General features: G+C 43.9%; 1 protein-coding gene across 3 annotated transcripts in view; it reads right to left on the reverse strand.

The window, feature by feature from the left end:
- The window catches only part of LGALS12 (galectin 12), a 214,492-nt gene that overhangs the window by 83,259 nt on the left and 104,258 nt on the right, over positions 1 to 26,975 (reverse strand). For 2 of the 3 annotated variants that reach the window (XM_069644993.1, XM_069644995.1), the window contains exons 5-7: positions 13,923 to 13,961; positions 9,783 to 9,809; positions 8,211 to 8,299 (exon numbers count right to left, since the gene is read on the reverse strand). In XM_069644993.1, the coding sequence (XP_069501094.1) occupies positions 8,211 to 8,299; positions 9,783 to 9,809; positions 13,923 to 13,961 (155 nt within the window). The remainder of the gene's footprint in view (positions 1 to 8,210; positions 8,300 to 9,782; positions 9,810 to 13,922; positions 13,962 to 26,975) is intronic. The other variant, XM_069644994.1, reaches the window with a different exon arrangement.

Raw genomic sequence — 26,975 nt, forward strand, 5'->3', positions numbered from 1 at the left:
CATTCCAATAGAGGTGGATAACAGCGACTTAGAGAGTATCACTCTAGCCGCAGGCACCATTATTGGAATAGCAGTTGATGACCAACATTTTCCCATTGATTTAGGAAGTGTACTGTTAGGACCAATCCCCCAAGGACTGTTTTGACAGTGACAGTGATGACAACACCACACCAGACAGGATCTTTACCCGGCATGGGGGGGGGGACTTCCTGGTGTACACTTCCTGCCCTTATGGTAAGGAAGATGTGACTTGTGACTTCAGGAGGGAGGAGGTGATTTTCCAGGTCCGTGAGGACTTCCTTCCCCACCTGAAGCCACCAGTCCAAATCAGCACTCTGACCAGGGACTTCTCCATCCAGCTGGAGGAGGCCGCTGAGATAGCAAAACCAGAAGTCTTTCCAGGCTTCAGGCAGATGGCTGAAGAGAGTCAACCTAGCTGATGCCTGTGAGACTCTGGAGCAGAAGCAAAAGTTGAAACAAGTTTTCTTGGATTTTCAAGGTCTCTTTGCGGTGGACGCATATGACTGTGGTTGCATCGACAACCACACAACACCAATTCCCACAGACCCTGGCATGACTCCAGTGTTTGTGAAGCAATTTTGCTTGCCTCTCGCATCAATGGAGTCCCTTACTGAAATAATTAAGAATCTTGAGTCCCGTGGGATAATCCGTCCAGTCCACAGCACCTTCAATAATCTGGTGCTGGGGATATTGAAGCCAAACGGCCAGTGGAGACACTGCGCTGACCTTAGGGAGCTCAACAAACAGGTCCATACTTCCTGATGACCTCTTCCCTACATTGACTAATGGCTGGCCCAGATCCAGGGGTCACAGGTATTCACTGCAATAGACCTGACCAATGGATACTGGACTGTACCTGTCAGTAGGGAGGACCAATACAAGCTGGCTTTTACCTTTGGGGGCCAGCAGTGCACATGGACCGGACTCCCTTCGGATACATCAACTCGGGCAATTAATTCAACATTTTCCTACATAAGGCCATGCCCGACCTGGGTGAGAGGGGTAACCTGGCCTATGTAGATGATGTTCCCATCAAAAGCTCAACTGTGGAGGAACACATAGCGGAGATCTGTTATGTTCTGACACAGTCGAGGGCTGCCGGAGCAAAACTTTCCTTTCAAAAGGCACAGTGGTGTAGAATACGTGTCAATTTCTTGGGGCATGAGATTACTCCTCAGGGTCTCTGTCCCCAGGAAAAGAAAGTGGAAGCACTCCAGAAATTGAAAGACCCCACAACTCTGCGGGAACTAAGGAGCCTCCTTGGACTGACTAATTACAGTAGAAAGTTCATTGAGGGCTAAGCAGAGATCACAAGACCCCTTGTTCATCTTTTGAAGGGGGGTTCAAGTGCGAGTGGGGTCCAGAACAAGCCGAGGCAGTAAAACAACTCAAAAGAAGCCTCTCACAAGCGCCATGCCTAGCTTACACTGTCAGAAACAAGGAGTACTTCTTGGAGACAGGGTTCTCTAATACATGCTTGACTGCAGTATTATACCAAAAGCATAACAAGGTCAATAAAGTAATCTCCTATGTGAGTAAAACTTTATCCTCTGTGGAGGAAAAATTCAACGACTGTGAGAAGGCACTCCTGGCAACAGTGTGGGCATTGAAGAATTACCGCCCGTTTATCCAGGGGGAACACATAATAGTGGAGACTCCACACCAGCCTCTGCAATATTTCCAAAGTGACAGAATCCGGGCCGGAAATGTGAGTAATTACCGAATTACTTCCTGGATTCTGTCAATGCAAGGCTTTCCTGTGGCGGTCAGATATCGCCAAAACAAGAAGAGTCCCCTCGCGCAAGGTCTGGCTGACTTGCATGATTGTGCCAGAGAAAACTGTCTCGACGACGAGAGTCTAAAAATCAAGGACAACATGGAGGCCTACCTCAATTCCGCACACAAAGTCTTTGAAGAAGACAAGTGTGAGGGAATGCCCACTGTCTATGTGGATGGAGGCTCTTACCATGTTTGACAACGGGGAAAAAACTTGCGGCCGGCGTAGGGAATGCATGGGTGAATGAGACCCCAGAACCCTCCGTTGGGTACAAGATTGGTCCCCGAAGTAGTCAAGAGGCAGAGTTGATGGCTGTGCATCAAGCCATCCTCACTGCTGTCCAACATCAACTCCACAAACTGGTCATAAGATTCGGATTATGTACGGAACGGATTCGTGGAGAACCTGGTTAACTGGAAAACCAGAGGCATGTTATGTGCTAATAACAAACCCTTGAAACATGGGAAGTTAATTCAAAATATTGATGATCTGGTCACCTCTAATGGGATGACCATCTACTGGAAAAGAGATCAAGGGTCATTCCAAAGTAAAGGGACCAGACAAAACTGGAAATGACTTAGCTGATCAGCTGGCCAAAACTTGAGCCATCCAAGGGGATCTAATTGAGATAGAGTCCCTGTTGGGGGAAATCCAGGTCACTGCTATCACTAGGTCCCAGACAAATGCTCACAATGAACTCTCAACTGCACAATGGAGTAAGGAGACCCCAGATGCTGATTTGATTACGGCTCAAAATGGGGATCCAATAATTGGTATGTTTTATCAACACATTGAGGACCCTGAGGACTTTTCCCTGACGGATACCGATTACATAGGGAAAGAGGACCTCAAAGTGGTGATAAAATGTCCAAAAATGTTCCGAATCCATGGCGGTTTGTTGGTGAGGAAATCCCTAGCTGGCCATGATCGGTAGGTGGTTCCTACCTCATTCCGAAGCCTGATGTTAAGTCACGCCCATGATGCGGCCACATCCGGTCATAGGGGGTTTCATATAACACTTGAAATCTTAAGAGAGGTTGCATACTGGCCACACATGGGGCAGGACCTCAACCAATACTTGAAGGGGTGACTTGTGTGTGCACAATTTCAGCCAACATCCCTCAGACGCCGTGCGCCTCTCCAGAAGAGGGGGATGACACTGCCATGGTCAGATTTGCAAGTCGACTTTATCGGGCCCGTGATTCGCTCCTCTAGGGGAAACAATTACATTTTGACCGTGACATGCTTGTTGACTAAATGGGTGGAATGTCTCCCGGCCCCAAACTGCAAGGCAGAAACAGCAGCTGCCCTGATGATCAACCACATCTTTTCGTGTTTTGGACTACCCCAAAGGATCGAGTCAGACAGAGGTAGCCATTTCACCAGTGAAGTAATGACAAAGATGTGGGAGATACTTGGGGTTAAAAGGAAGCTACACATTGCTTACCGAATATCCTCTAGTAGTGCAGTGGAGAGATACAACAAAACCATTGTGAGCATATTAAAAAAGTTTGTGGCAGATTCTGGGCCAAGTGAGGATATTCGATTAACTCTTGTCCTAATGGCCATCAGATCTACCCCTTCATCTGCAACCAAAATGTCACTGTTTGAGCTGATGACTGGACATGGGATGGTGCGTCCCCAGCATCTGCTCTACAGAACTCAAGAGCAGACATTGATCAATGCCTACACAATTTATGAGTATGTTGAAATCTAAGAAAACACCTTCAACATGCTTTTGCCTATGCTCAGCGAAATCTAGAAAGATCAGCAGACAGCATGAAGACCCACTATGACTTGAAGACTACCAGAAAAGAATACAATGTAGGAGACCGGGTCTACTTATACAATTTCCAAAAGAACCAGGCCAAACAGCAAAAATGTTTGCCTACCTGGAGGGGTCCTTTTGAAATTGTAGACAAAATCTGACCAGTCGCCTACAAAATCCGAATCCCCAAAGGCAGTTTGGCAGAAGGGGAAGACAAGTGGGTCCATATTAATCAACTAAAGTGTTGCCATCCTAGGCACACTCTGCAGCAACTGGAGGAGTCTTCTGGAACCCCAGAGGGGGTCACTCCAGATCCATAAAATTTCAACTCTAAAATATTCCATATATAGTCTATAAAATACAATAATACAAATGTGTCCTGATTTATCAAATATATGTGTCCGCCCCACTACATTAATAGTGGTGGGGAAATGTCTATGAATATGTTTTTGCTTTGTCATCCTAGGATTGATAAACCATGGATCCCTTTGCTCCCGGTCCAAAGATCCGAGGGACCCGGAGTATCGCTCAATACTCACATCAGGACTGGCGAGGAGAACCGATCGATCCACCTTTGACGGAGGAAAAGACGATGAACTTTGCCATTTGTGGAATCAGAAGAGATGAAACTGACATCCCAGTCTTGCGAATTCCCATTGATGGAAGATCAATGCCAATCGCAAGAGGGGGGGCTTGTGGGATGTTTCAACCCACTAGTCCAGGCCCTGCAACATTACTGTGCATTGCTTGCATCAGGAACATCAGAATGGCCGCTGGAAAGCATGCTGCTCGCTAAAAATCACCCAAAAGTGTGCAGTAAAAATCTGAACAATAGGCCGCCATCCATTTTTTCCTAGGTCAGTGGTAACACAGGAGACCACTGCCAAAACCTATCATTTGGCTGGCCACAGAGCAAGGCTGATTGCAAAAGGAACACAGAGCTATGTGAAAATCCGTTTTTTTCTTGGTTGTCAAATGTGCAAACAACATGGCTCACAAACCACTCAAAGATCCAACCTCCTGTTGGGTGTTGAACAGTATTCTATTTCAAGAATCCACCTAAATATAATGCCAGCAGAAGTATATGTTATCTGAACAAAGTCCACTTTTGAAGATGGTTGCTGGAAAGAAATCTGTCAAAAATGGGTGCAATACCGTTACTCGCCTCTGTCAGACGCTGGCGATTTCTAAATCTGACGGGAGAAACTGTGTCTCAAAAGCTAAATATGCCAAGGAAGGGACTTCCATCAAATGCAATATAGGGTGCCACACATTGATTTTCATGTTGAAAAAGACTGGAATTGAAGATGTTTGCTGATTTTAAATTTGTAACTGTAATTTTTCACAAGGAACTATGTCCCAATTGACCATAAAATAACCTGAATCAGCTAAAACTTCAGAGGCTTTCTTCCCCTGAGAACACCCCACCCTGTTCCTTCCCACCAAAAGGAGAGGATATCGCATTGGGATGTTAATGAGAAGGGGAGGAGGCTTCCTCTGCTGTTCTGGGATAGAGACAATGGAGTCCTTGAACTGAATGGAAATGCTAATTTGGGTGTGGAAGACAAGCCATGTGACTCTCTGACTCAGCCAAGCTTTGGAGGCAGGCCAGGCTGAATATGTGGATTTGAAATTGGACTAAATATATGTTTAAGGAAAAGACTTATAAAATATTGTACCAAACTGACAAAAATATGAAACTTAGAGATCATTAAAATGAAAAATTCGCTCACAGTTTAAAACTAATCTGGAATCTGTGAGACATTCAGAGACTGAACCATGAAATTGTTCATATTCTAGAAATTGTCATTATGTTAGGAACATGAAAAATTACAGGAATATGCCCAGATGGTATGTGCATGTATGTATAAACAATTGTACCGATCCGAAAATGTGTAACCAACCAAAACCGCGAAAAATTGTCATTTATGAACCAGAACTCGTAGGAAGATAAGATTTTGACAGAAACGTACCTTAAGCAATCTGTGATGTGTATATGTATTATTAACAAGTTGTGCATGTTGGAAATATGTTTTTTGGGAAAAATAGATTTAAGTAAAAGCAAAGGGGAGGGATTTCTCCTGGACCCTAAACACAGTGTCACTCTGACACATCATGACACACTGTTCCTTTCTCCAATCAGGAGAAGGGGAATTCTCTGACCTATCAGATCCTTAGAGGGTTGGGCATAGACAATCAGCCTCCCCACCCACTTTGGAAAATGGATAAATAGGGACTGTTGAGGACCCAGAGAAACTCTTTCACTCATCACCTGATCCACTGGCAAAGCACCCTGCAGGAAGATCCAGACTCCAGAACCAGACTCCAGATCCAGACTCTAGAACCAGACTCTAGAACCCTGAAGCAGAGGCCTAATCCAAAAAGCTGAACCTTTTTCAGCAGGCCTTTAAAAAACCTTGCAAACCTGATTTAACCCCTAACCTCCATGGGGCCTTACTAAACCATTCAACAGCCTGGCTGAGCTGTTTTGCTTCTGGCCAAGAACCCGTGCTAGAACCCAAGATCCAGACCAGTCCAGCAGAGCTGTAACTCAGAACCCGCCAGATCCAGTCAAAGAGGCCGTGCAGACCAGAGTGCCTTGCTGAGAGCAGAGTCCTGGTGCCCTGATCCTGTCCGGTGGCGAGTGAAGTCCAAACCCTTGACCAGATCTTTGACGGGCCCATTCCATTCCAAAACCAGTGTTGTGAGTATTTAGCGTAGAACTGTCCATAGTCATCACTTAGTTTAAATTAATCCACCCAACCCATTCCAACATATCCTTACTGCATTGTAGAATCTCTTGTCCATTCTAAATCCTTTCTCATCCATCTAATCCTGTGATAATTGTTATTGTAAGCCAACCTGTTTGTAATTCAAAGCGCAACATTCCAATTCCTTATAGTTTTTACGTAATTGCGTTTCCCGCACGCGGAAAAGTTGCTGCGAATTTGCATTTGGCTCAATTTCACCACCTGTAAAAACAGCTATTTCTTGTTTTCAACTTCTGAAATTCGTTTTCCATCTGCTAACCACTCAACAATCATTGCTAGTGTCTACCTGAACCAATCCAACGCCACTCTCACTAGTTCTGAATCCCATTTAGTGAATTAAAATCATTTTTAGCATTTTTCCCATTCAATTCAACCACATTTAAAAGCAATTGACCGGTTTTAAAATCATTACTGTTCTCTCTAAGCTTGCTGGAGAGGGGGCGGAGGAAAATCGGGATTGAAACTGCAATTGTTGATTATTATTCCTGATACCTGTGTGCCCTCATTCATCTCTTCATATTGCCTATTGGAGGGAGTGAGTAACAACAGGGGGAAAGAGTGATTATATTGTCTTTGGATGAATTCATATCAAGTTTATTTCTGTGTTGATTCCTTCATATCATTACAATTTCTTGAACCCATACAAATTCAAAGAGAGGGGCGTTATATAAGGGTACATCATCCAGAATTAAAAGAACTTTTGACATAAAATGTATAAATAATGGTTTCCATTGGGCATCCCATACTAGGCATTGATTTAGATTGATTTAGTTGGGAGTGCTGGATTGAAATCACTTACAGAATGAGAGGTTTTAGGCTTAGTGACCATGCGCCTAGAGTACATGTATGAATGATCTCTACTAGTGACCTACTAATTTAAATTAAAAACACACAGGTTTTGTAAGTCAAAGTGTCTGTGTCAACATAGTAGTGATAGAGAGGTTTACATCTGGGCATACCCTTTCCACTAGGGGTGACTACAACAGAATAAAAGAGGCGATGGCTGGAAGGTTTAGAATTAATCTTAATCCTGTTATCATTTAGTCAAAACCTTCCAGCCATCAACTTTTGTTTTTGCTTTAGTTACCCCCAGTGGGACTGGTATACCCAGACGTGGATGCTGAACTTGCTGGGCCTAGGGACTTAAGCAACTCCTCACTGAAGACGGCAAAGGCTGAAATATGTTTGGGGATGCTTGTGGTCTCTGCAGGAGGGATGTAACCTAGCAGTTTGAGCGGGACTGCCCCTTTTGGAGTGGGACCAAGTAAGATTTGTATATGGTCTTTCACCTTATGTAATGGATTGGCAGGCTGAAAGACAATGTTCTGGAGGGTTGTCCAGAGCTGTGCCCGTGCTTATAATCGATTCAAAACCTTCCAGCCATCACGTTTTGGTTTTGCTATGGATCAGAATATTCCATTTGGGCTCAGAGCTGCCAGAACCCGTTTTCACATCAGAGCTGATTTCACAGTGACTTAGTTTGGATATTGGAATGGATTGTGGATCCCTTTGGTGCTTAATGGTACAATGTTAGGATGACGGTATAGCACCTTGCAAATGGGACATCAGGTTTCTAGGCCTGAACCTTCCAGACACCTGCTTCCCACCGATTAGTGGTCCTGGGTCAAAATGTTATTTATTAAAACTATCAGTATACCTTGGATTGGACAAGGATCGTCCAGGACAGGAGTCATGGTCCCCCAACGAAGAAGTCAGATGATCATTGTACACAGGATGTGCAGGCCAAGTGCTACACATACTTGGATGACAAATAAGCTTCACTCAGTCAAATAATTCAGTGCATCTGATTACGTTGCACATGTATAAATGTAAGGAACATTTACAGTGGTATTTGCCTTCTGTCTGCACTTACTCCTCCGGACTCTTGGCCACCAGACCCCGCACAGTGATCATCTGACCAAGCTTCAAGCCATCCGTGAGTCGGCAGGTGTATGGCACAGTCTAATGGAGATAAAGAAAAGAAAGTCAGTGCCAGCAGGTGGGACTACAGCACTGGGGCGGGGGGATGGATATCGGAAGATGAGGATCTTTGGCAGAGTGTTTAGTGGGCTACAGAACCAGGGGCTCAGAGTTCGAATTAACTTTTACCGGTGAACAAAGTGCATGATTCTTAGCAAAAGCCTACATATCCCTGTGCCAACACAGGACAAGCCCAGTCAGTACGATTTGAACATTGGGCCTTTACATACATCTTGTATGCACACGCATTGACTGAAACACATTTTTGGTGCCTTCAGAAAACCTACATCCACCCTTCATTTAAAATAACCAACCACCCAATTTTACCCAACAAGACCAAGAAATAACTTCAGCTACTGCAATTTCTCAATTTTCAGGGATAGGTCACGTGCAATGCACTTCCCTGAAGACAATGTGGTTTGTCATGAGGTCAAAATCAAAGTCAGGCTGACTCAGCCCTTCCTCCTTCAGAGGACAATTAATAGCATTAATGCTAACATTGATTATTGCAGTGGTTATACAAGGTCATACTTAAAAGGCTACTTAAAAGGCTTTCCTTTTATCAAGGCAGCAATCCTTCTGAAATATGCGTTATGCATAATTATAATCGTTCGCAATAATTCTACAGAGAAATATCACAGAGGACAGTGTTGAAGCCCAAATGGGTGGTATACAGGCTAGACACATTTTTTGTTTCAGGGCAAGATTGGCAGATTAACCAGAAGAAATCACCCAAACTACATCGTAGTGTTAATAGAGTGAGCACAAAGAAACAGATCAAGTTTATGTGTATCTCGCAGAGTAGCAGTACAGTTGCCAATTCAAAAGTGAAAAGAGTTGGCAGACTGTTTGCAGCTCCTTAAAGTTATTGATTGTAGTTTATACATAGCTGCATGCCCCATAGAAATTAATGGGAGTAAGGCGACAACATAGCGGATGGTGGAAGAAGGGGGAGCAAGGGTAGGAGTAGAAAAAGGGAGAGAAGAAAGAAAGGATGGAGGTCACAGTGGTGTCCCCCATACAAACAACAAGAAGCAGCGGCTCACGGGGGGTGTTCACTGTGTAATCTCCCATACAGTAGCATAGTACTCAAGCCAGCCCGGCAACACAACAGAATGGTGCAGACCACGAGTGTGAATAAGAAGTGGTTGCAAGAGCAGCGGGGTGCCATATGTAGAAGAAAGAAAATGTAGGTGGGGGAGGCTGGGCAGATAAGGAGCAGGCAAAGGACACAGAGCAATCCCATCAGCGTGGAAGAAAACGGAGTGGGTGGGAGCGGAAAGCGTGTTTGGGGAGTCCATGTACAGCAGCAAGCTCACCCCCATAACATGAGCCTGACCATTCAAAAGTATTCCCAACGTAACTGGTTTCACTATTTTCCTGTTCCTTTTGCAACTAACCCAGACATCTTTATTGCAGCAGAAATGATTTAAAAAAAATAAAGAAAATAAAAGAAATGGCTCACCAGTGACTGACTTTTCCAAAGAAGTGGCTGTGGAAAAAGAAAAACACAAGGTAAATAACCCAATGTTGGAATTGAACACAGATGCTGTGTAAATGTTTTACAGGCCTACAGCAAACATATTGATTAAATATTCTATTTCCTTCCTCCCTCCCACCAGTGTAAATGAACCTCATTTTAGGTGTTTATGTGACCAATAGCAGAGGTGGGCAACCTGCAACTCTCACAATCCTCTACCATTGCTATACTGGCTCGGGTTGATCGTTGTTGTAGGACAAAGCATCTGCAGAGCAGGAGCTTGCCTATCCCTGACCTGACAATACTTGCAGAGGAATCAAGATGAATTTAAGAACAAAATAACTTATTGTGCAATGTAACTGGTCTTGTATAGTGCAAGTCTGCCTCTATTGGTGGCCTCTCTGTGCTTGACTCTGTAAAACTAAATGGGGTGGGATTCATTAGTGGAAAAGGCATTTGGGAAACCTGTAGTGTTGATAGGTGCAGGTCAGAAGTATGCGGTTCCAGAAGGCCAATCTGCTTTCTATGGGTTGGTGGCGATACTTGGGCATATGCCTCCATAAGGAGGAGTCCAAAATCTGATAGACTACAGAGCTTTGGGAATGGATAGCTGCTGATGTGGGAGCGCGAGACATGACTGAGAGGAGAGCTTAGTCGTGGCTCGGTGAGTGCTCATGTGGTGGCCATCTGTGGGGGATTTGTGTGTGTAGTGTGAGGTGGTAGGAGATCTTTGAGGCAAGAATGTTAGTTGGGGGGGCATACAAGGCAAACCAATCAGCAACTCTGCACTCGCACCACTGGCCTCTTGCATACAGGTCCCATTTTACTAGCTCAAACTGCCCCAGTCAACCACTCTCTTTCTCTTTCTCCCTTTCTCGGTCTGTCTTGGCCACATCGATACATTGCATCCCATGTGCAACAAAAGAAGCATCTGCAAGTTGGAAGATGAGGGGGAATGGGACAGCCTGTAAACACCAGTCAATTACCATAAGATACAGCTGAGTGTTATGGGATTCAAGAACCTTTGGTTCAGGAAAGGGCTACTTGAAATGTGGGGCCAGTCACCCATTTTGCCTTGCTTAGCATGCTTGTTGGCAGGCCAAGCTGAGAGATGAATCAAAGCTCCCTCTTCCATGCTCAGGTGCGTTGCTTAGTGACCTTCTGGGAATTCCGCCCATCAGGGCCAGTCTTGGGCAGAGCAAGAAGGCATTTGTCAGGCATTGGTTGGGGTAGGGGCTAGAGTAACTGCTCATTTCATCCAGAGGTCCACCCTGCCATCTCTCCCAGGCCCGAAATTCTTTTCACAGAGTCCAAAATGAAAGTCTCCCCACCACTGCCACCAACAGACTGACAGACCGACAGACCGACCGTGAACTCACCAGGTTTTAACTTGGCACCAGGCTTTCGGTAACAGAGTGGTGCGGCAACCCATCAGGGGATTCTCCATGCCCCGTAAGGCTACCATCTCGAGTTTGTAGTCTCTCTGGGCCCTTTCTAGCTAAGGGATTCAGATACTTGTGCCACACCTAAAATGATGGGAGAAGGCCAAAACAACTGTTTCATCCATGCAGATTTTATGGGCCATGGGTAGAGTGGAGCCGTCGGGAATTATATATGCACAAGGTGTGATTGACCTCCTCAGTGTCACTCATTGTTAGGAAAGATTACATTTATGTGCAATGTTCCCTCCATTTATGGACCCCCCCCAAACATTTTGCTTTTGTTAGGCTATCCTAACCTGACATTTTCCAGTGGAGCCCAGCCTTCAGCTGAACTCCCCTGGGCTTTTGCTCACTTGTTATTGGGAAACTGACACGTCCTTCAGACTGTCAGTACTGGGAAACTATATTTCCCCCGAGTCTTTGACTATGTTGCCATTTCTTGGTAACTTTAACAGTGCACAATGTACCTTCCAGTACCGTGCGATGCGGTCCCTTGTTCTTTTATGGTCCTAGAGACCCCTGCGAAGGATTTTTTGTTGATTGTATGAGTGTGCCTGGGACAAACTGGTGGCAGCAGTTACCATGTTTGGCTGAAGACTGTGGCTAGGTCTGAAAACGGCTGAGCCACAAAGTTTTTTGTTCTATCCCACGGCCATTTTTCCTTTGCCTTCACCCAGATCGAGTAACCCAGATTTTCCTTATTTGGACATGCAGCCTTCCGCGAAAAACAATCTCTTTCGCAGGCTTCTGCCTGTCACGTATGTGTGTCCAGGAAGAGGGCTGGGACTGTCTAGTCCCAATCCACACTGCTGGTGGCAGGATGTCTGGAGGCCCTGAACGACAGACCACCATGGGCCGTGACTGGTCCACATCTGGGATGCCTGCAAGAAAGCAGATCTCTATAGGAAGGCCTCGATTTTGGCACAAAGCTAATCGTGGATAAGATAAGAAGCTCTGCAGCCATACCAGGTTGATCAACTGTGTTCTCACCGAACTACAGAAAGAGCCAAGTCTCCTACATGAAGAAACAGACTTGTTATACTGCCGGAGACGCTTTGGAAGGTTTTGGCACCCTTCACCCTCTGCTGTCCCATTGAACCCCTGCTTTTTTCTTCAATCTAGAAGGACTGCCAAGGGGCTCAGAGTAGTGGGAACAACTACTCTCTGAGCCCCCTGCTTACATACCGAACAAGCCCTTACGGAAGTGTCCCTGGGCCATCCAGCGAACTGTCGAGCTCTACCTCAGGGTAACCCGCAGCACCACCGCCATCTTGAGTGCAGACCCAAGACTCGAGACATTGCTTGCTTGTGGTCCTGTGCATTCTCCCACCGAATTTAGCAGGCCCATCTCCTCGGGGTCCCGAATTGGGAGAGTGCTTATCACTGCCCGCATCAACGATTCCCATGTTACTACCTGGTGGTAATGGTCACTATAGATCTCCTGCTGTTCTGCTCTCCTTTGCCCTGAATCCAGCTGCACCAGAATTTTCTTCATACCTCCTTCAGAAGGTGAGAAAAGGCAACTGTCCCATCACTAACAATCGTTCTCCACCACAGCCGCAGAGAGCAGAGTGCCACGAAACTGCAGGACTCGAACCTACTAGCAACCTCGACTAAACTGGCAAAGTTTGGTCCGGACTATGCCGAGGGTCGGTGAGAACTTGCATCACTCACTGGTGGCCCCCTGGCACAGTCAATCGTTTGTACGCACAAGTTGAGTTAGCCTGCGTTCCCTGGCTATTCTTGCCATTTGAACACTGCTTTTCCACCAAGGGTAGGGCTTCCTCGAATAGTGGGAACTTATTTTTCATTGCCTCAAGCCCCTTCCTGACTTGCTACAGCCCTTCCAAGAAGACCCACTCTTTGGTTCATCTGCACGATAGTGGGTTTTTCCGCACAAATGTACTGTTGAGCACAAGGCTCCCCTCTTCTTAGGGTTGGACTCGAAAGTTAGGGAACAAACTCTGAAGAATTACCTATTGCCATTTATGTACTAAACATAACCCTTTCTTTACAGGTGGTGGTTGTAGCTTATAACTAAATTGCACTAGGACATGTAATGTATTTATATTGTATAGTTTAAGGAATGGTGAGATAATGGTTTTCTCACTGCTAAAGTTATTTGTATCTATTATGGTCCGGCCGGCAATAAACGTATAGAACATTTTCAAAATGTATAGAACATTTTCATATACACTTGTCTAAGAGTAATTTGTGCTTTGTTTGCTCATGGTGGGCTTCTGATCACCCTCACCCCTCCTGAGACTTCGTCTTGACCGCCAGCCAAGCTACCTAGATTGGTCTGGCTTGTCCAGAAGGTTCCCCAGCTTCACTAAACCTAGGGTGGCCTCCTAAACTTCTGCCCACCAGTTCAGAGTTTAGAAATCCATTTTAAAACTCATTGTAACATCTTGGGCACCACACACTCTAGTGGAATATCACACATTGATTCATCTCTGGAATCTTATTTTGAGGAACCGTCACTCATTCCATTTCAAATAGTTCTTGTATACAGCAGAAAGACCAGCCTCATTAATCCAAATAAAACAGCTCAAAGATGGCTACACACTATTTCCATGAACATTTCCATGAACATTCTGCCAAGTTCCATTTTTCACTTGAAAGGATAATCGTCATTTTGACCATGCATTATCCAGTAGACCTTCTCCAAGCCATTGCTTACCTGACAGATAGGATACCCAGTTTTGTCTTCTGCAAAGGGCTAGACACAGGGGAAACAAAAGATCTAATGAACATGGTTGCCGTTGTCAAGGAAAATAATGAATCCAGAATATTGATAATCCACGATCATATTAATCTATTTCTGCTGCAGAAGAGTTTGCTTGTTCCTTCCACTGTCGGCATGAATGAGAACGGAATGTGGCCCCAGGAGTCTTTTCTTTTCATATGCATCGTGAGATCATTTAAGTGGGGTGCTTCAGGGATAAACCACTTGTCTGTGCCTGGTGGTCCAATATGTACTCTTCGGATGACCATTGTATTGTAACCAATTAAATGCTTCATACTAAATTTCTCCGAGGTTCATTGTGTAAAACTGTATACAAACCCTGAGGTTTCTTTGCTCAAGGGCCTCATTGTAAGATATGCCAGACAGCGCAAAGAATATGGACATATTGGAGGGAAATTAAAAAAAGTACATGGAGACTGAGGCAAGAGCCACATGTAAAAGGGACAGAGTGTGGAAGCCAAATTACCTTAAAGAGAAATAAAGAGCTGGCCAATAAATACAGAAAATAAGATAAAATGGGAAGAAATCAATATGGTACTAAACTATAGGTTTATAAACTACCGACCAGAAGCACACAGAGATCTTTAAACGTATAATACATTAACAAAAAGGGTTAGTTAGATGTGAACAGTTTCCCACATACGTGACATAATTGAACTTGAAGCTAGGAGCTCCTAGATTAAAGCAGAAGTGGAAACCTTTTTGAAAAGATTCACAGAAGGTTTCAAGAGACTGGGAGAGTCAAGATTTAGAAACCTACAGTAAACAAATGGGAAGTTATGACATAAGTTAGAAAAGGAACAACAGCAGAAGAAGTAAATCGCGGGAGGAGGCAGTCCCAACTCGTCCACCTGCAAAGCTAAACTGAACTCGCATTAAACAAGGGGAGCAATGAGAAGAATATGTAACAGAAGGCATCACAGTAGCTTTTGGGATGCATCCATCTGCGCCAGCAACACAATCCATGCAAGCAAAACAAGTGCAGCCCCAGCAGGCCCCCACCCATGCCACTGCAAGCACACCACCTTGGAGGTCAAACCTGATGGCCCCACCTATCCTCGCCAGGAACAAGCGGAACATCACAATAGACAAAGACCTCACCGCCTCCCCATCTTAAACCCCTTTCCTCCCACCTCTAACCCAGCTGATCTAGTAGAGCTTTACAACTCTACTATCACTGCTGCCTTAGACAACATCGCCCCCCTCAAGATGTGCAAAAGTAAACCTAGATCCCACCTTAACTCCTGGTTTACCCCAAAACTCAAATCCCGGAGGACTGAAAAAAGGAAAGCGAAAGCCAAGTGGATAAATGACCCTTCAGTACTCAATAAAATGGAACTACTAAAAATCACAGCCAAATACAAAATTGAAATCCTTAAATCCAAATTCGAGACATGTAATGATCGGATTAACAAAGTGAGCTCAAATACGAGAGAACTTTGTTATCTTAAGGGAGCTGGAGTCCCCTATACCTTCCCTGGACACCTGCATCAAGGATAAAGCATGGTGTACAGATGTCCAAAATGCACTAATAAAATATCCCTCCTCCAAAGCAAAATAGCAGCTAAAATAACGTAACCTCCCATTGCCAACCATCCTGCAAAGCCTGGTTGCTACCACTGCTAAACCTATCCAGCGGTTTAAATTCGCACCAGTCTCCATCAAAGAAGTGGAAAATATCATAGCCACGTTGAAACCCTCTAGATGCCAGGGAGATACCTGTCCTGCCTCAGTCATTAAAGAAGCTGCCAGTGACCTAGCCCCCTTTATCACATCATTAATCAATGCTTCATTTACAACATGCATGGTCCCTACTAACCTCAAGGACGCCTGGGTTTTACCACTCTTAAAATAATAACACCCTAGACCCAAACATACCAACAAATTACAGGCCGATCACAACAGTTCCCTTCCTTCTAAAGATTGACAGAGCAGCCTACCTCCAGATACAATCATATCTGGAGTTCAACAACCTACTAGGGCTCCGCCAGTTCAGCTTCAGACCACAACATGGCACCGAAACGGCCTTGATTGATGTGAAGAACCAAATTGATGATCTCAAGGATAACAGGAAAATAGCCTTACTCCGCCTCTTGGACTGGTCGGCTGTCTTAAATTTGGTGGACCACAAAGTTCTTTGTACGCACCCATCTACCTCAGCCCACTTCTCACCTGAAGCAACAGCCTGGATCAATTCCTTCCTCAACAATAGATCCATGAGAGTGTTCTCACCTTCAGCCTCGGCAGATCCGACACCTATATCTTGTGGAGTACCACAAGGCTCTTGTGTCTAGCTCATTATGTACAACATCTTCACTAAGCCTCTATTTGATGATCTGGATCACATGGATGTCTCATACACTAATTATGCTGATGACACCCAGATTCTCATACCACTGACTGGCGATTACGACACAGACCTGGCCTTAGTAAACAAAATGTGCCTCATCATTCAGGCCTGGATGGCCACACATGATCTATGCCTGAATGATGAGAAGACTGAGCTGCTGATCCTGGGAGCCCCTGCCAGCCTCAAACTTAGCAACCACTACCTCTCTTTCAACATTGACGGTATTAACATCAAAGTGGCAAAGGAGGTGAAAACCCTCGGCTTCCACCTAGAGTCGCCCCTTAATTTGCATAAGCAAGTTTACACCACAGCCTCAGCGTTTGCCTACACCTGCAAGCTGACCCGCACCTGCAAACCCTTCTTATCTACTGACAGCTGTATTACCCTAGCGAGAGCCCCAATACTTCCTAAAGTCGATTATTGTAATGCACTCTACTTAGGTGCCAACCAATATATCGTCAGTAAACTCCAAATCCTCCAGAATAACACCCTCATAACGGCACTAGACATTCCCAGAAGACTGCATATAACTGAGGTTAAAAAAAATAACAACTGGCTCTCTATCAAGAATAGAATACATCGCAAAATAGTCTCCCTCACCTACAAATGCTTAAATAACTCAGCACCCAAATACTTGATGGCTAAATTCGTCAAACATACCTCAACTCGCCCCTCTAGAACAGCTAACTCCTTCGGCATCAAAGTTCCGAGATACAAACAGGAAAGAGCTGGGGGCAGTAGCTTCCAGGTCATGGACTCTACCCTATGGAACTCTCTGCCCACAACTTTAAGAGCTGACCAATCCTTCTTTAGTTTAAAAAAAAAAAAACACAAATAACTGGCTATTTGACATAGATTCTTAAATACGGCCTCTAATGGTATTCATGCTTACTGTGCTCTGTAGATATCAGTTATATAATATCTGGAATCTTCTTTTATATGTATATGTAATGTAAATAATGTAATAATTGTGCTATGTATGTATCCTCTAAGTAACCTGTACTAAAAAAGAAGAACTTGTAAATGCGCCCAGATACCCCTGGGTGAGGATCGCTATATAAATAAATAAAAAACAAACAAGCAAACCACCTCTATCCCAAAATGTGGCCGGCCCACCAAAAAGCGCATTGTCCAACCACCCACCACAACTCCAGAACCACACGTGTGACTGGTGGTGCAGAAAAAGCACTCCTTGAAGCCCCACAGAGACAGTTACTAGGAGTGGTGGAACTGGCAGCCTGGTAGTTGTACATGGACTACTGAGAATTTGTGGAATTGTGTAAATAGTTTCCAAATATTTGAGAAGAGTGATAAAGTGCTACAATCTCACATCAGCTGATATTAATGAGCTCATGGGAGCAGTTATTCCTGCAGAAGTACAGCAGAGTTTAATTCAAGGCAGTAGCTGGCCCACAGAGGATGTAGGATATGGTGCTGTGTTGGCACAGTTTATAGATACTGTTAAAAAGATGCTGTGGTGTGACCCTATAAAAATGATGGGGGTACTTTCAAAACGTAGATAGAGGAAACATGAGCCGCTTGCTGATTTTTCCGACTGTTAGAAAGTGGTCTTCATGCATCACTGGCATAAATAAGCCAGCAACGATGGTGCATTAATACAAGGGCTGTTGTTCAAGGTTAAGCACTCCGTTATGCATCTGTACTGTTGTATACCACCGTCAAGTGCTCTGATGCTTCTCGAAGCTAGGTCCACGCTCAATAAATATACAATAATAATAAAAATAAAAGCAGCAGTTAAAGTTGGCTTGTGTTGGATGACAGACAAAGCCCCTCGAAGTTGATTGAAGCAGCGAACATAAAGGTGGCTAAATTGACATTTCGGACAAGAGCAGTAAATGACAGGGCCAGAGTTTATGAATGCAGAGGGTGGGGGCGTGTACCTAGATGGTGGTATTGGACATGGGGGACAGAGGAAGGTGCAGCGGACGGGATACTCCAGACCAACAAGCATATTTGACGGGACCAATCACCAGTAATACACTTTGTATCAATCAATTATGAGCGGCTGAATCTGTCAACTCCAAGTCACAGGAGAAAGGACAATAGTGCCTTCTGCCCTTCCTATTCCAAATGTGAAAATAGAAACAGTTACGAACTTACCACAGAATAAAGTTTAAGATGGCCGAGTGATAGCTTAAGTCCTATTGCAGGCATTAATACCGGTTGATCAAGGTCCGCAGGTCAATAGCAGGATTGATGGCAAGGAGTTTGTGTTTAATGAACAAAGGAGTACATCGTTTAGGATTTTCAAGAAACTGCCATTTCACCTGAAAATGTGTGGATAGTTGGCATATCGACCAAACCATTAGTCCATTTGATGACTGAACCACTTAGAATTGCCATTGGTCGCGTTTCTGAGAAGCATAGTTTTTAATTGCGTTCCTTTTCCCCAGAAAACATGAGGGAGAGGCTTGTGCAAATTAATATGTAGTGTTATTGTGTTCAGGGTGGCGTGTATCTAGAAAGTCTAATAGAACATGAGCATGAGGCAATTGCTATAATGAGAAAAATCATAAATGGTGGATAAGCCTAAACTGATTAAGGATGGTGAGGATGTAAATGAATTATTAGCTCAAGTGCCCCCAGAGGATCAATAAAACAAAAAAATGAACATGCACAAATCCAAGTAGACTACAGTCAATTCATACCCCAAAAAGGCACAGTACCCCATTTATTTTGTCATTTGTAGAGTGCACCATACCCTGGGGCCCTGGTTACAGTAAAACATGGTACAGACAGACATTTCTTGAACGCATGAAGGTTTTACATACATAGTAGATCATAGTGCAATGACAGACTCACAGTGGATTATGGTTCTTGAGTAAAGAGCCATGTTTTGAGGCCTTTGCCGAAGGACCAAAAATAGGTTTCTGATCTTCGCGATAGCGGTAGGGCATTCCAATGTTTGGCAGCCACAACCGGGAGCTGCAACCCCCGTGCTCTTTGTAGTTTCAATCTGGGGATAGCGAGAAGGTGCGAGTGGACAGCCAGGGTGGGTTTACTGGATTGTGATTTGGAGAATTTTCTTGACAAGTATCTGGGTGCAGTATTTGAAAGACATGTGTGCGTTAATTAAAGTGTTTTGAACACAATGCATTTGCGAACAGGCAGCCAGTGGCCACTTTGTCTAGCTGAAGATATATGGTCCTTTTTAGGAATGTTCAATGCTGCTCTTAATGCATTATTTTGTATAATCTGTAGTTTTTTGATGTTATGAGTGGTAGAGCATGCAAAGAGGGCATTGCAGTAGTCTATCCTGGAGAGGATGAGGACTCTGGCAATCGTGATGCAGCCGTCTGTGGTTAGGAAGGGTCTGCAGGCGTTGATAAGTTTAGACGTGTATGCTGCAGAAAAGGCAATTGCATTTACGTGTCTAGTTAACAAGAGCGAGGAGTCCAGGTAAACCCCCAATGGTTTTACTACTTTTGAGACTAGGATGGTATTTCCGTCGATGATGAAGGAGTTGTAGACTCTGTTAAGTTCATTTAAACATGTTTGTGATCCAATAAGGAGCAGCTCAGTTTTCTCATCTTAAGCATAGAGAATGTCTAGCCATCCAAGCGTGGATAGTTTGATAGATTTTGCCCAATGTGTTGGAGTCAGTGTCATAGGTACCTGAGATAGGTAGGAGGATCTGGGTATCATCTTGCATAGTTTGCTGCTAAGCACTTGATGTTAGCATGGATCTTTTGACCTTTGAGCACTGTCTTTGAGACAAATACGGCACTTTATAGGCAAGACAGTGGGTATAAGGTTTGCTTTTAGAATTGGTTGTGGTCTTATACATTTTTATCTTGTTATTGTGTGATTCAATTTAATTATATTGGAATTTTTTTATACCAATAAAATATGTTTAAATTGATTCGATTACCTGACTGAACCTATTCTCCCTTTCATTGCTTTGAATCGATTGCACAAAATTAATTGGTTTGGAATTTTAGTTTTTTCCATGTGACTACATGTTTTTACTTTTTGTATCATCTGCATAGTTACTGTAGGGGATACCCATGGTATTGAAGGGGTCGAAGAGAGGCTTCATAAAGATAATGTATAGTGTCGGGGAACTCCATGGGTGGATGAAGGGGCAGCTGAGGAAGTGCAAAAGACGATCATTGTACTATTTGATAGGAAGGACTTGATCCAGGCTGTTGGTTTGGTGGGGAAGTAGCCCGCTGAGGAGAGGTGTTGGCAGAAGATTTTGTGGTCCACCAAATCAAAGGCAGCTGAGAGGTGAAGCAAGAGGAGGAGGGACAGTTTACCATTGCCTTTAATCTTATCCAATTGGATTTTTAGGTCCAGGAGTGCGGATTCCATTCCATGCTCAGGGAGGAAACTGGATTGGCGCAATCTAAAGATGTTGTTGGCTTCAAGATACTTTTGAATTTGCAGTTATGCTGCTCGTCCAGTATTTTGAGAAGAAAAGAAAGGGACTTTCGTGATGGGCCGCTAGTTAGGAGGTTGGAGTTCTCGCAAGATGGCAAAGAACTCTCTATTACCCAAGTTTGTGTTTTCTATTCACTTGTAAATCGAGCTTTTGGCTTGGAGTATGGCCCGTTTGAAGGTTTTGGACAAGGAGGTTGAGTGCTCTTTTTTGGAAACTTATGGAGACTTTTTCCATGTAGTCTTGGCTGCTTGCTTTGTGGAATGTAGGGCTTTAAGGTTTGGGGTGTACCAGGAGTTCAAATGAGCTAATGGTTTAGGTTTACGTTTGCTCATAGATGCTACCTTGTCAATAGCAAGCAGGAGAGTTTGGTTGTATAGTTCTACCATGGGGGTAGGGTCACTGGTTGAATGTAGGTAGGCTGTTGGAGTTTGCAGCAGTGCGAGCACGTTAGCCAATGTGATATTTTCAGCATTTTGTGTCAGAAAGACCGGTGCAGGTTGAGGTGTAGCACAAGTTTGATCACTTTTGGGAATGATAAAAGAGATAATGTTGTGGTCTGACCACGGACACGGCACGTTGGATAGGATGTTGCAGTTAGCATCTGCCAACCAGTCAAGCATGCAACCTTTGTCGTATGTGGGGCATGTGATACATTGGGTGAAGCCCAAGGCTTCAATAGTGTTGGCTAAGGCAAGCACACTGTCGTCCGTATGGTCGTTAAATCCAAGGTTTACTTCGCCCATGAGGATAACTCTGCAGCATGGTTCATGAAACCTGAAGCAGAGGAAGGAATATCTACTGGAATGGACTCGCTGTTGGAACAAGGGATATCAGTACCCACAACCATCCCTTGTAATATCCCAATTACACTCACTAACAAACATTGGCAAAGCCAACAGTTTGGGCTTATTTCAAGACATGGGATCAGCACTATAAGATGTGAACACTTAAGAAACAGTGTTAATATCTTCACATAGTATAGTAGTACCTGGAAAATTCCTACCTAATGCCAACACTGTTGGTTTAGCCAATGCATGTTTAAGCAGGAATCCATTGCAAGCGAGCGACAGATATTGCTTATAGGTCAAGTGTCTGAAGGCATACTTGGTCTTTCTGCCAAGGCTGCCCTTTTTTCCATCAAAGAATGTACAATATAACACAATACAACCACAACAGTACATATGTAAAAGAAATATAAATGGAGTAAAACCGCATATGAATGGAATACATCAAAATGAGCAGCACAAGGAAAATTCCATTCATAGTAATTGGCTACGCAACAAAAAAGCGCTTTCAATATAAGAGTAAATGCACTGTGCTATGAACAAGTCAGACTGAAAAAGAAGCTGTGTGAAGAAGAGTATTGAGCAATAAGGGGGTTCCTCTTTTTTGTATGGGGGCTGTGGTATTGGAGGAGTCAATATAGAAACAATAGCAGGGTATACCACTAGCTACCAAAGTCTACCACATACCAGTACTGGGCAAAACCTACTTTCAAAGAATGGTACAAATCATTAAATTCAATCAAAACAGACATTTTAATATTTATACATCGGGCAATGTGCTCACATAAAACATAAAACACTAATATATGCAGATGTAGCTTGAAGAACGACAACACCACCATGGAAATTCACCTACAGGGAGAGCTGTTTTTAAGTGAACTGTAAAGATTATTAATTTGAAGTTTTAAGTTTTTTAAGGGACAAATCCCTGTCTCCGCCCCTTTAAGAACTTGAGCAAAAGTGGATATACAACCTCAAAACAGCTCAGGTCGGCCTAAACATAGCCGTGGAATGGAATCTATTTGCCCACTGATGTGTCGAGAAGTGACATCAATCAGTTATTCAATTGTTCTGGACTGCAATGTGTCAACCACCCCGAACCTCCCATGCACTATTGTGGGAGATTGGGCAGCACATGGATTTTGCGGCATACATATGCACTCAATGAGTGCACTACGAGCTTGGGGTAGGGCACTCTCTGCATATAATTATTTTGACATTCAGAGATGATCAATTGAGCAGAATTATTTGAGCTTTCTTGTACCCCTTTTTAACATATATGTTTTTTAACATATGTTGCTTTAGTATCTAATACTCGATCAATATGACCAATATTTCCTAACAAACTGGGCAGCGTTACCGGCTTCGGCATGCATTAGCAGACCGAGTGGTCACTTGGAATCACTGGTGTCATAGGAATAGGCAAGTCGCTGGGGATTTCCTAACCATTGTATGATGGCGTCCCGCTCTGCAGCAAACACCATTAGGAACTGTGTTGAGCATTACGAATGCCCAATCACAGGAAAGCGGGCTCTTTATGAAGAAGCCGTGCGTAAACAAATAGTCCCTTGTCTATTTCCATACGCTAAACTGGATTCATAGACGCCGAGGAGGCACAGAAAGGTAAGCGCCTCCCGGTGAGAGAAATATCTTTTTCTTTTAAAGCGGATTCCAATTAATACCACTAAAACTAAAGGGGCAATGCCTGTTATTTTATCACGCAGGCTACTGTAAAAGAATTACAGATCCACGGATCACAGCGGGGCAAGCGTTTACAACGTGGGCTGATAGCCTCTTCGCCCCGTGTTGAACTCTGTGCGGCTACACGAGTTAAATCATTCCCTGCCTTACATCATGGTACGCGGCCAGCAAGTAAGTGGCTTCTACCGTGGTGCACATATTTGTACAATTGTAAAGATTACACGGGTGGCTAATGGTTGTCCCGTGTCTTGTTATTGTGCCCCTACAGGATAAATGATGCATTATGGTTAATGCTGTCCATCTTCCTGTTAAAGGAACGCAATTCAACACAAGAAATCACCAAATTGAATATGGTAACTAATAAACCTTTCCCTACTAGCAATACAAATTTTCTGATTGTTTTCACGGATAAGGACATGCCTGATGGCTGTATCCACTTTATTCTATTTTTAGAATCATGGACTTTTCTAAATGCCAAATTTACATGACGGTTAACCTAAAAGTTTAAATAAGTTGCCTGCCACACCTAAAAAGAAATTGTTTACCAGGTCAGTGGTATCCCTACTCTATTCCAGCATAAGGCATGTTGTGTTTCTCCATAGGCCTCTTTTTAAATCGAATTCGTTTTTATCTGCTTTGTAGATTCTAACTGTGATGCTCAGGCTCCAGGCACCATAGTTGAACACTGCCACTATTTTTCTGCGTCCTGAAGACGGGTCTCGGAACTACACTAACCAAAGTTAGACCACGGAAGTGTCGTTCCCTGTCCCAGAAACGCATTTAAGTGTAGACGCTGTCTTAATTCATGTTGGATGAATATCTGTATTTGATACTGCTCTAATTCATGTGGGATAAATATTGTTACCCAGTTGAAGTCACTATTACTAACCTCACGTTACTTCAAATTAATAATCTTTACAGTTCACTTAAAAACAGCTCTCCCTGTGGGTGAATTTCCATGGTGGTGTTGTGTCGCTCTTCAAGCTACATCTGCATATAGTAGTGTTTTATATGAGCACATTGCCCGATGTGTAAATATTAAAATATGTCTGTTTTGATAGGAGGCCCTTCTGTTGAATTTAATGATTTGTACCATTCTTTGCAAGTAGGTCTTGCCCAGTACTGGTGTGTGGTAGAGGTGGGTAGCTAGTGGTATACCCTGCTATTGTTTCCATGAAAAAAGAAGCCTACAGGCTGATTCAACATGTCCCCCTACCCACAGCCTCAATATTAGGAGGAGGAATGTCTTCCTCTGGATCACAAAGACAGGGCAGAAAAATAAAAAGTGTTGCAAGTCGCGCGCGTTGTGCCAAGAAAATACACAGTTCCGCCCAGGGGTGATATTATTCTGCAGAAAGGGTGTCGTCTCGTTCATGAAAGGTAGGTTTGTTCCAAGACTAAAAATAATTGCCATTTTCCTTGGGTTAGTAAACCACTGGGCATAGCCTTGCAAGCTATGGCAGTGATGTTCTTATGATAAATTGCACTTTTTTATTTTTGCGATTCAGTTCTACTCCTGGTATTTGCTAGATAAGAAATAAAGCAGTCTACAAACTCCCTTTCTCCAACATTGACAACCGATGGTTTCTCACTCAAGTAGCACATGCAGCCAGGCTTGTGGAGAGATTACTTAATGAAATTTAGCCAGGGAGAGGAGCCACTGACGTTCGAGGTCATTACATCTTTCAACAAGGTTTTAGTTAGCGACAGAAGAGAGCATCCCCATAGGCATAACCAATAGGTTAATGGTTGTAATAGTAGGAGCTCTTCCATGTGGACCAGGTTGAGTTCCTCATGTAGTAGGTATCCTTGGAAGCCTTGAGGCATACCCATGATATTCCTCAGGAATAGATTTTCCCTGACCTGGGCTGCCTTAGCCAGGTGGTGACCCCACACAGCTGCACCATAGGTCAACAATGGTGCCGATTTTGCAGAGTAAATACGAACAATATGTTCCAATGGCAGCCCACCCAGTCTTGAGCCATATCTCTGAATGTAACCATTAATTTGCAAGGCCGTTAATGTTTGTTCCTTGATGTGTGGGGACCATCTCAGGTCACAGGAAATCACAATGCCTAAATGATGAGAAGGAGTGACCCACTCCAGTTTCTTACCTTTTATGAATATTGCGTTTCCAAGGGGTTTGCCATTACCCACATACATGACCTTTGATTTCCCCACATACATGACCTTTGATTTCCCCACATTTATGTTCTAGTCTTTCTGCCACATATAATTATTAAACCCATTGACCAATGTGTGCAGAGCCTGCTTTGTTCTGGCTATCAGGACTGCATCATCAGCATACAAAAGTACACGTCTTTTGGCCGGTCATCCTGGGGACATCACTCATCAAGTCAAGCAGAGCATTCGGCAGCGAGTTTATATAGAGGTTGAAGAGGAGCAGAGGTATTACACACCCATGCCTCACTTTGAGTGATTCTTTACCTCTGGTCTCCACTCTCACTCTTGGTGATAAATTTGAGTGCATTTGAACTAGAACTTGCAAGATGTTTTCTGGCATGCCTAGTGCATGCAATACTTCCCAAAGCTCGCCATGGTTAATGCAATCAAATGCAGTTGAAAGATTCAAGGAGCCCAGATAGATGGTGCCTTTATAACCAAGGACATACCTGTCCATGACCAGGCTCAAGTTCAGTTTTTGATCGACTGCGCCGATGCCCTCCCTAAAGCCATACTGGTAATTTGAAAGGATTTGGTTTTCTGTGACTTAGTCCTTGATCCTTCGATACAGCACCCATCCAAACCCTTTTGTTGAGGTATCAATTAGGGAGTTTGAATGGAAGCATGCCGGATCACATTTTTTAAATGCATTTTATTTGTATGGCACAAAACAAAAGCCTGAAGGCATGGGGCGCTTAAACAAGATAAACAGACGTAAAACAAAGAAAACCAATGCAGGTAGACTAGATACTGCGAGGGCACTATGTCAACACAACACAAGGTTGCACTAGTTTTCAGTCCTTTTTTGAAAGCCACCAAAGAAGAAGATTATCTTGAATCATGGGGTAGTGTGATCCAAATTTTGTGTGCCCTGAAGCTTCCTCCGAACTTCCATTCACATCCTCTCGATCAAGGACTCGCTTCTCCGTCCAGCGTTCTAGTGGCCAGGTTTGAACTTCTTGGGCAGGTGAGTCTTCACTCTGGTGTCTCTCTGGTTCCCTTTTGGGCAGTCCTTTGTTTTTATGGTTGGTAGCTGGGTCCTCCACATCCTACTCAGGGCCACCTCTTCTCAGTACTTTGGAAGTCACATGAAATAGTAGTTTGTATAATTCTAGTAATCATCTTCTTCACAGTATTTCCATAAGACAATGAATTAGGCTTCAAAGGAAGAAAAGGAGGAGTGTCACAATAACATACAGTGGTACTGTCAGAGGCTTTTCTTACAGATCTTGGAGATTTCAGGGACTCAAAAGGTAAGAGGGTTACAGAGTTCCACCATGAAACAGGAGTCCCCATCCCCAAGAGGGATGTCTCTTCCCGTGAGGGCCTCCAGGTTTTTAAACACTGCTAGGCGGAATATAGGTTAGTGGTCTCACCGGCCTTGCCTCACGGGGAAGGGTTCCCCCATAGGGAGAGAACGTGATCCCACAGTTCATTGCAACACACGGAAGAGTTAGTGAAGGCCTCACAACCTGTATGGGCATTTTGCACAATGTACAGTGTCTAACCAATGTAGTCCGATTTGTGAGGTATGGTTTCAGCTTGATGTGTTGCATATTGTT

This window comes from Ambystoma mexicanum, chromosome 2p, assembly GCF_040938575.1.
Source record: "Ambystoma mexicanum isolate Mex_15411 chromosome 2p, UKY_AmexF1_1, whole genome shotgun sequence".
Lineage (NCBI taxonomy): Eukaryota > Metazoa > Chordata > Amphibia > Caudata > Ambystomatidae > Ambystoma > Ambystoma mexicanum.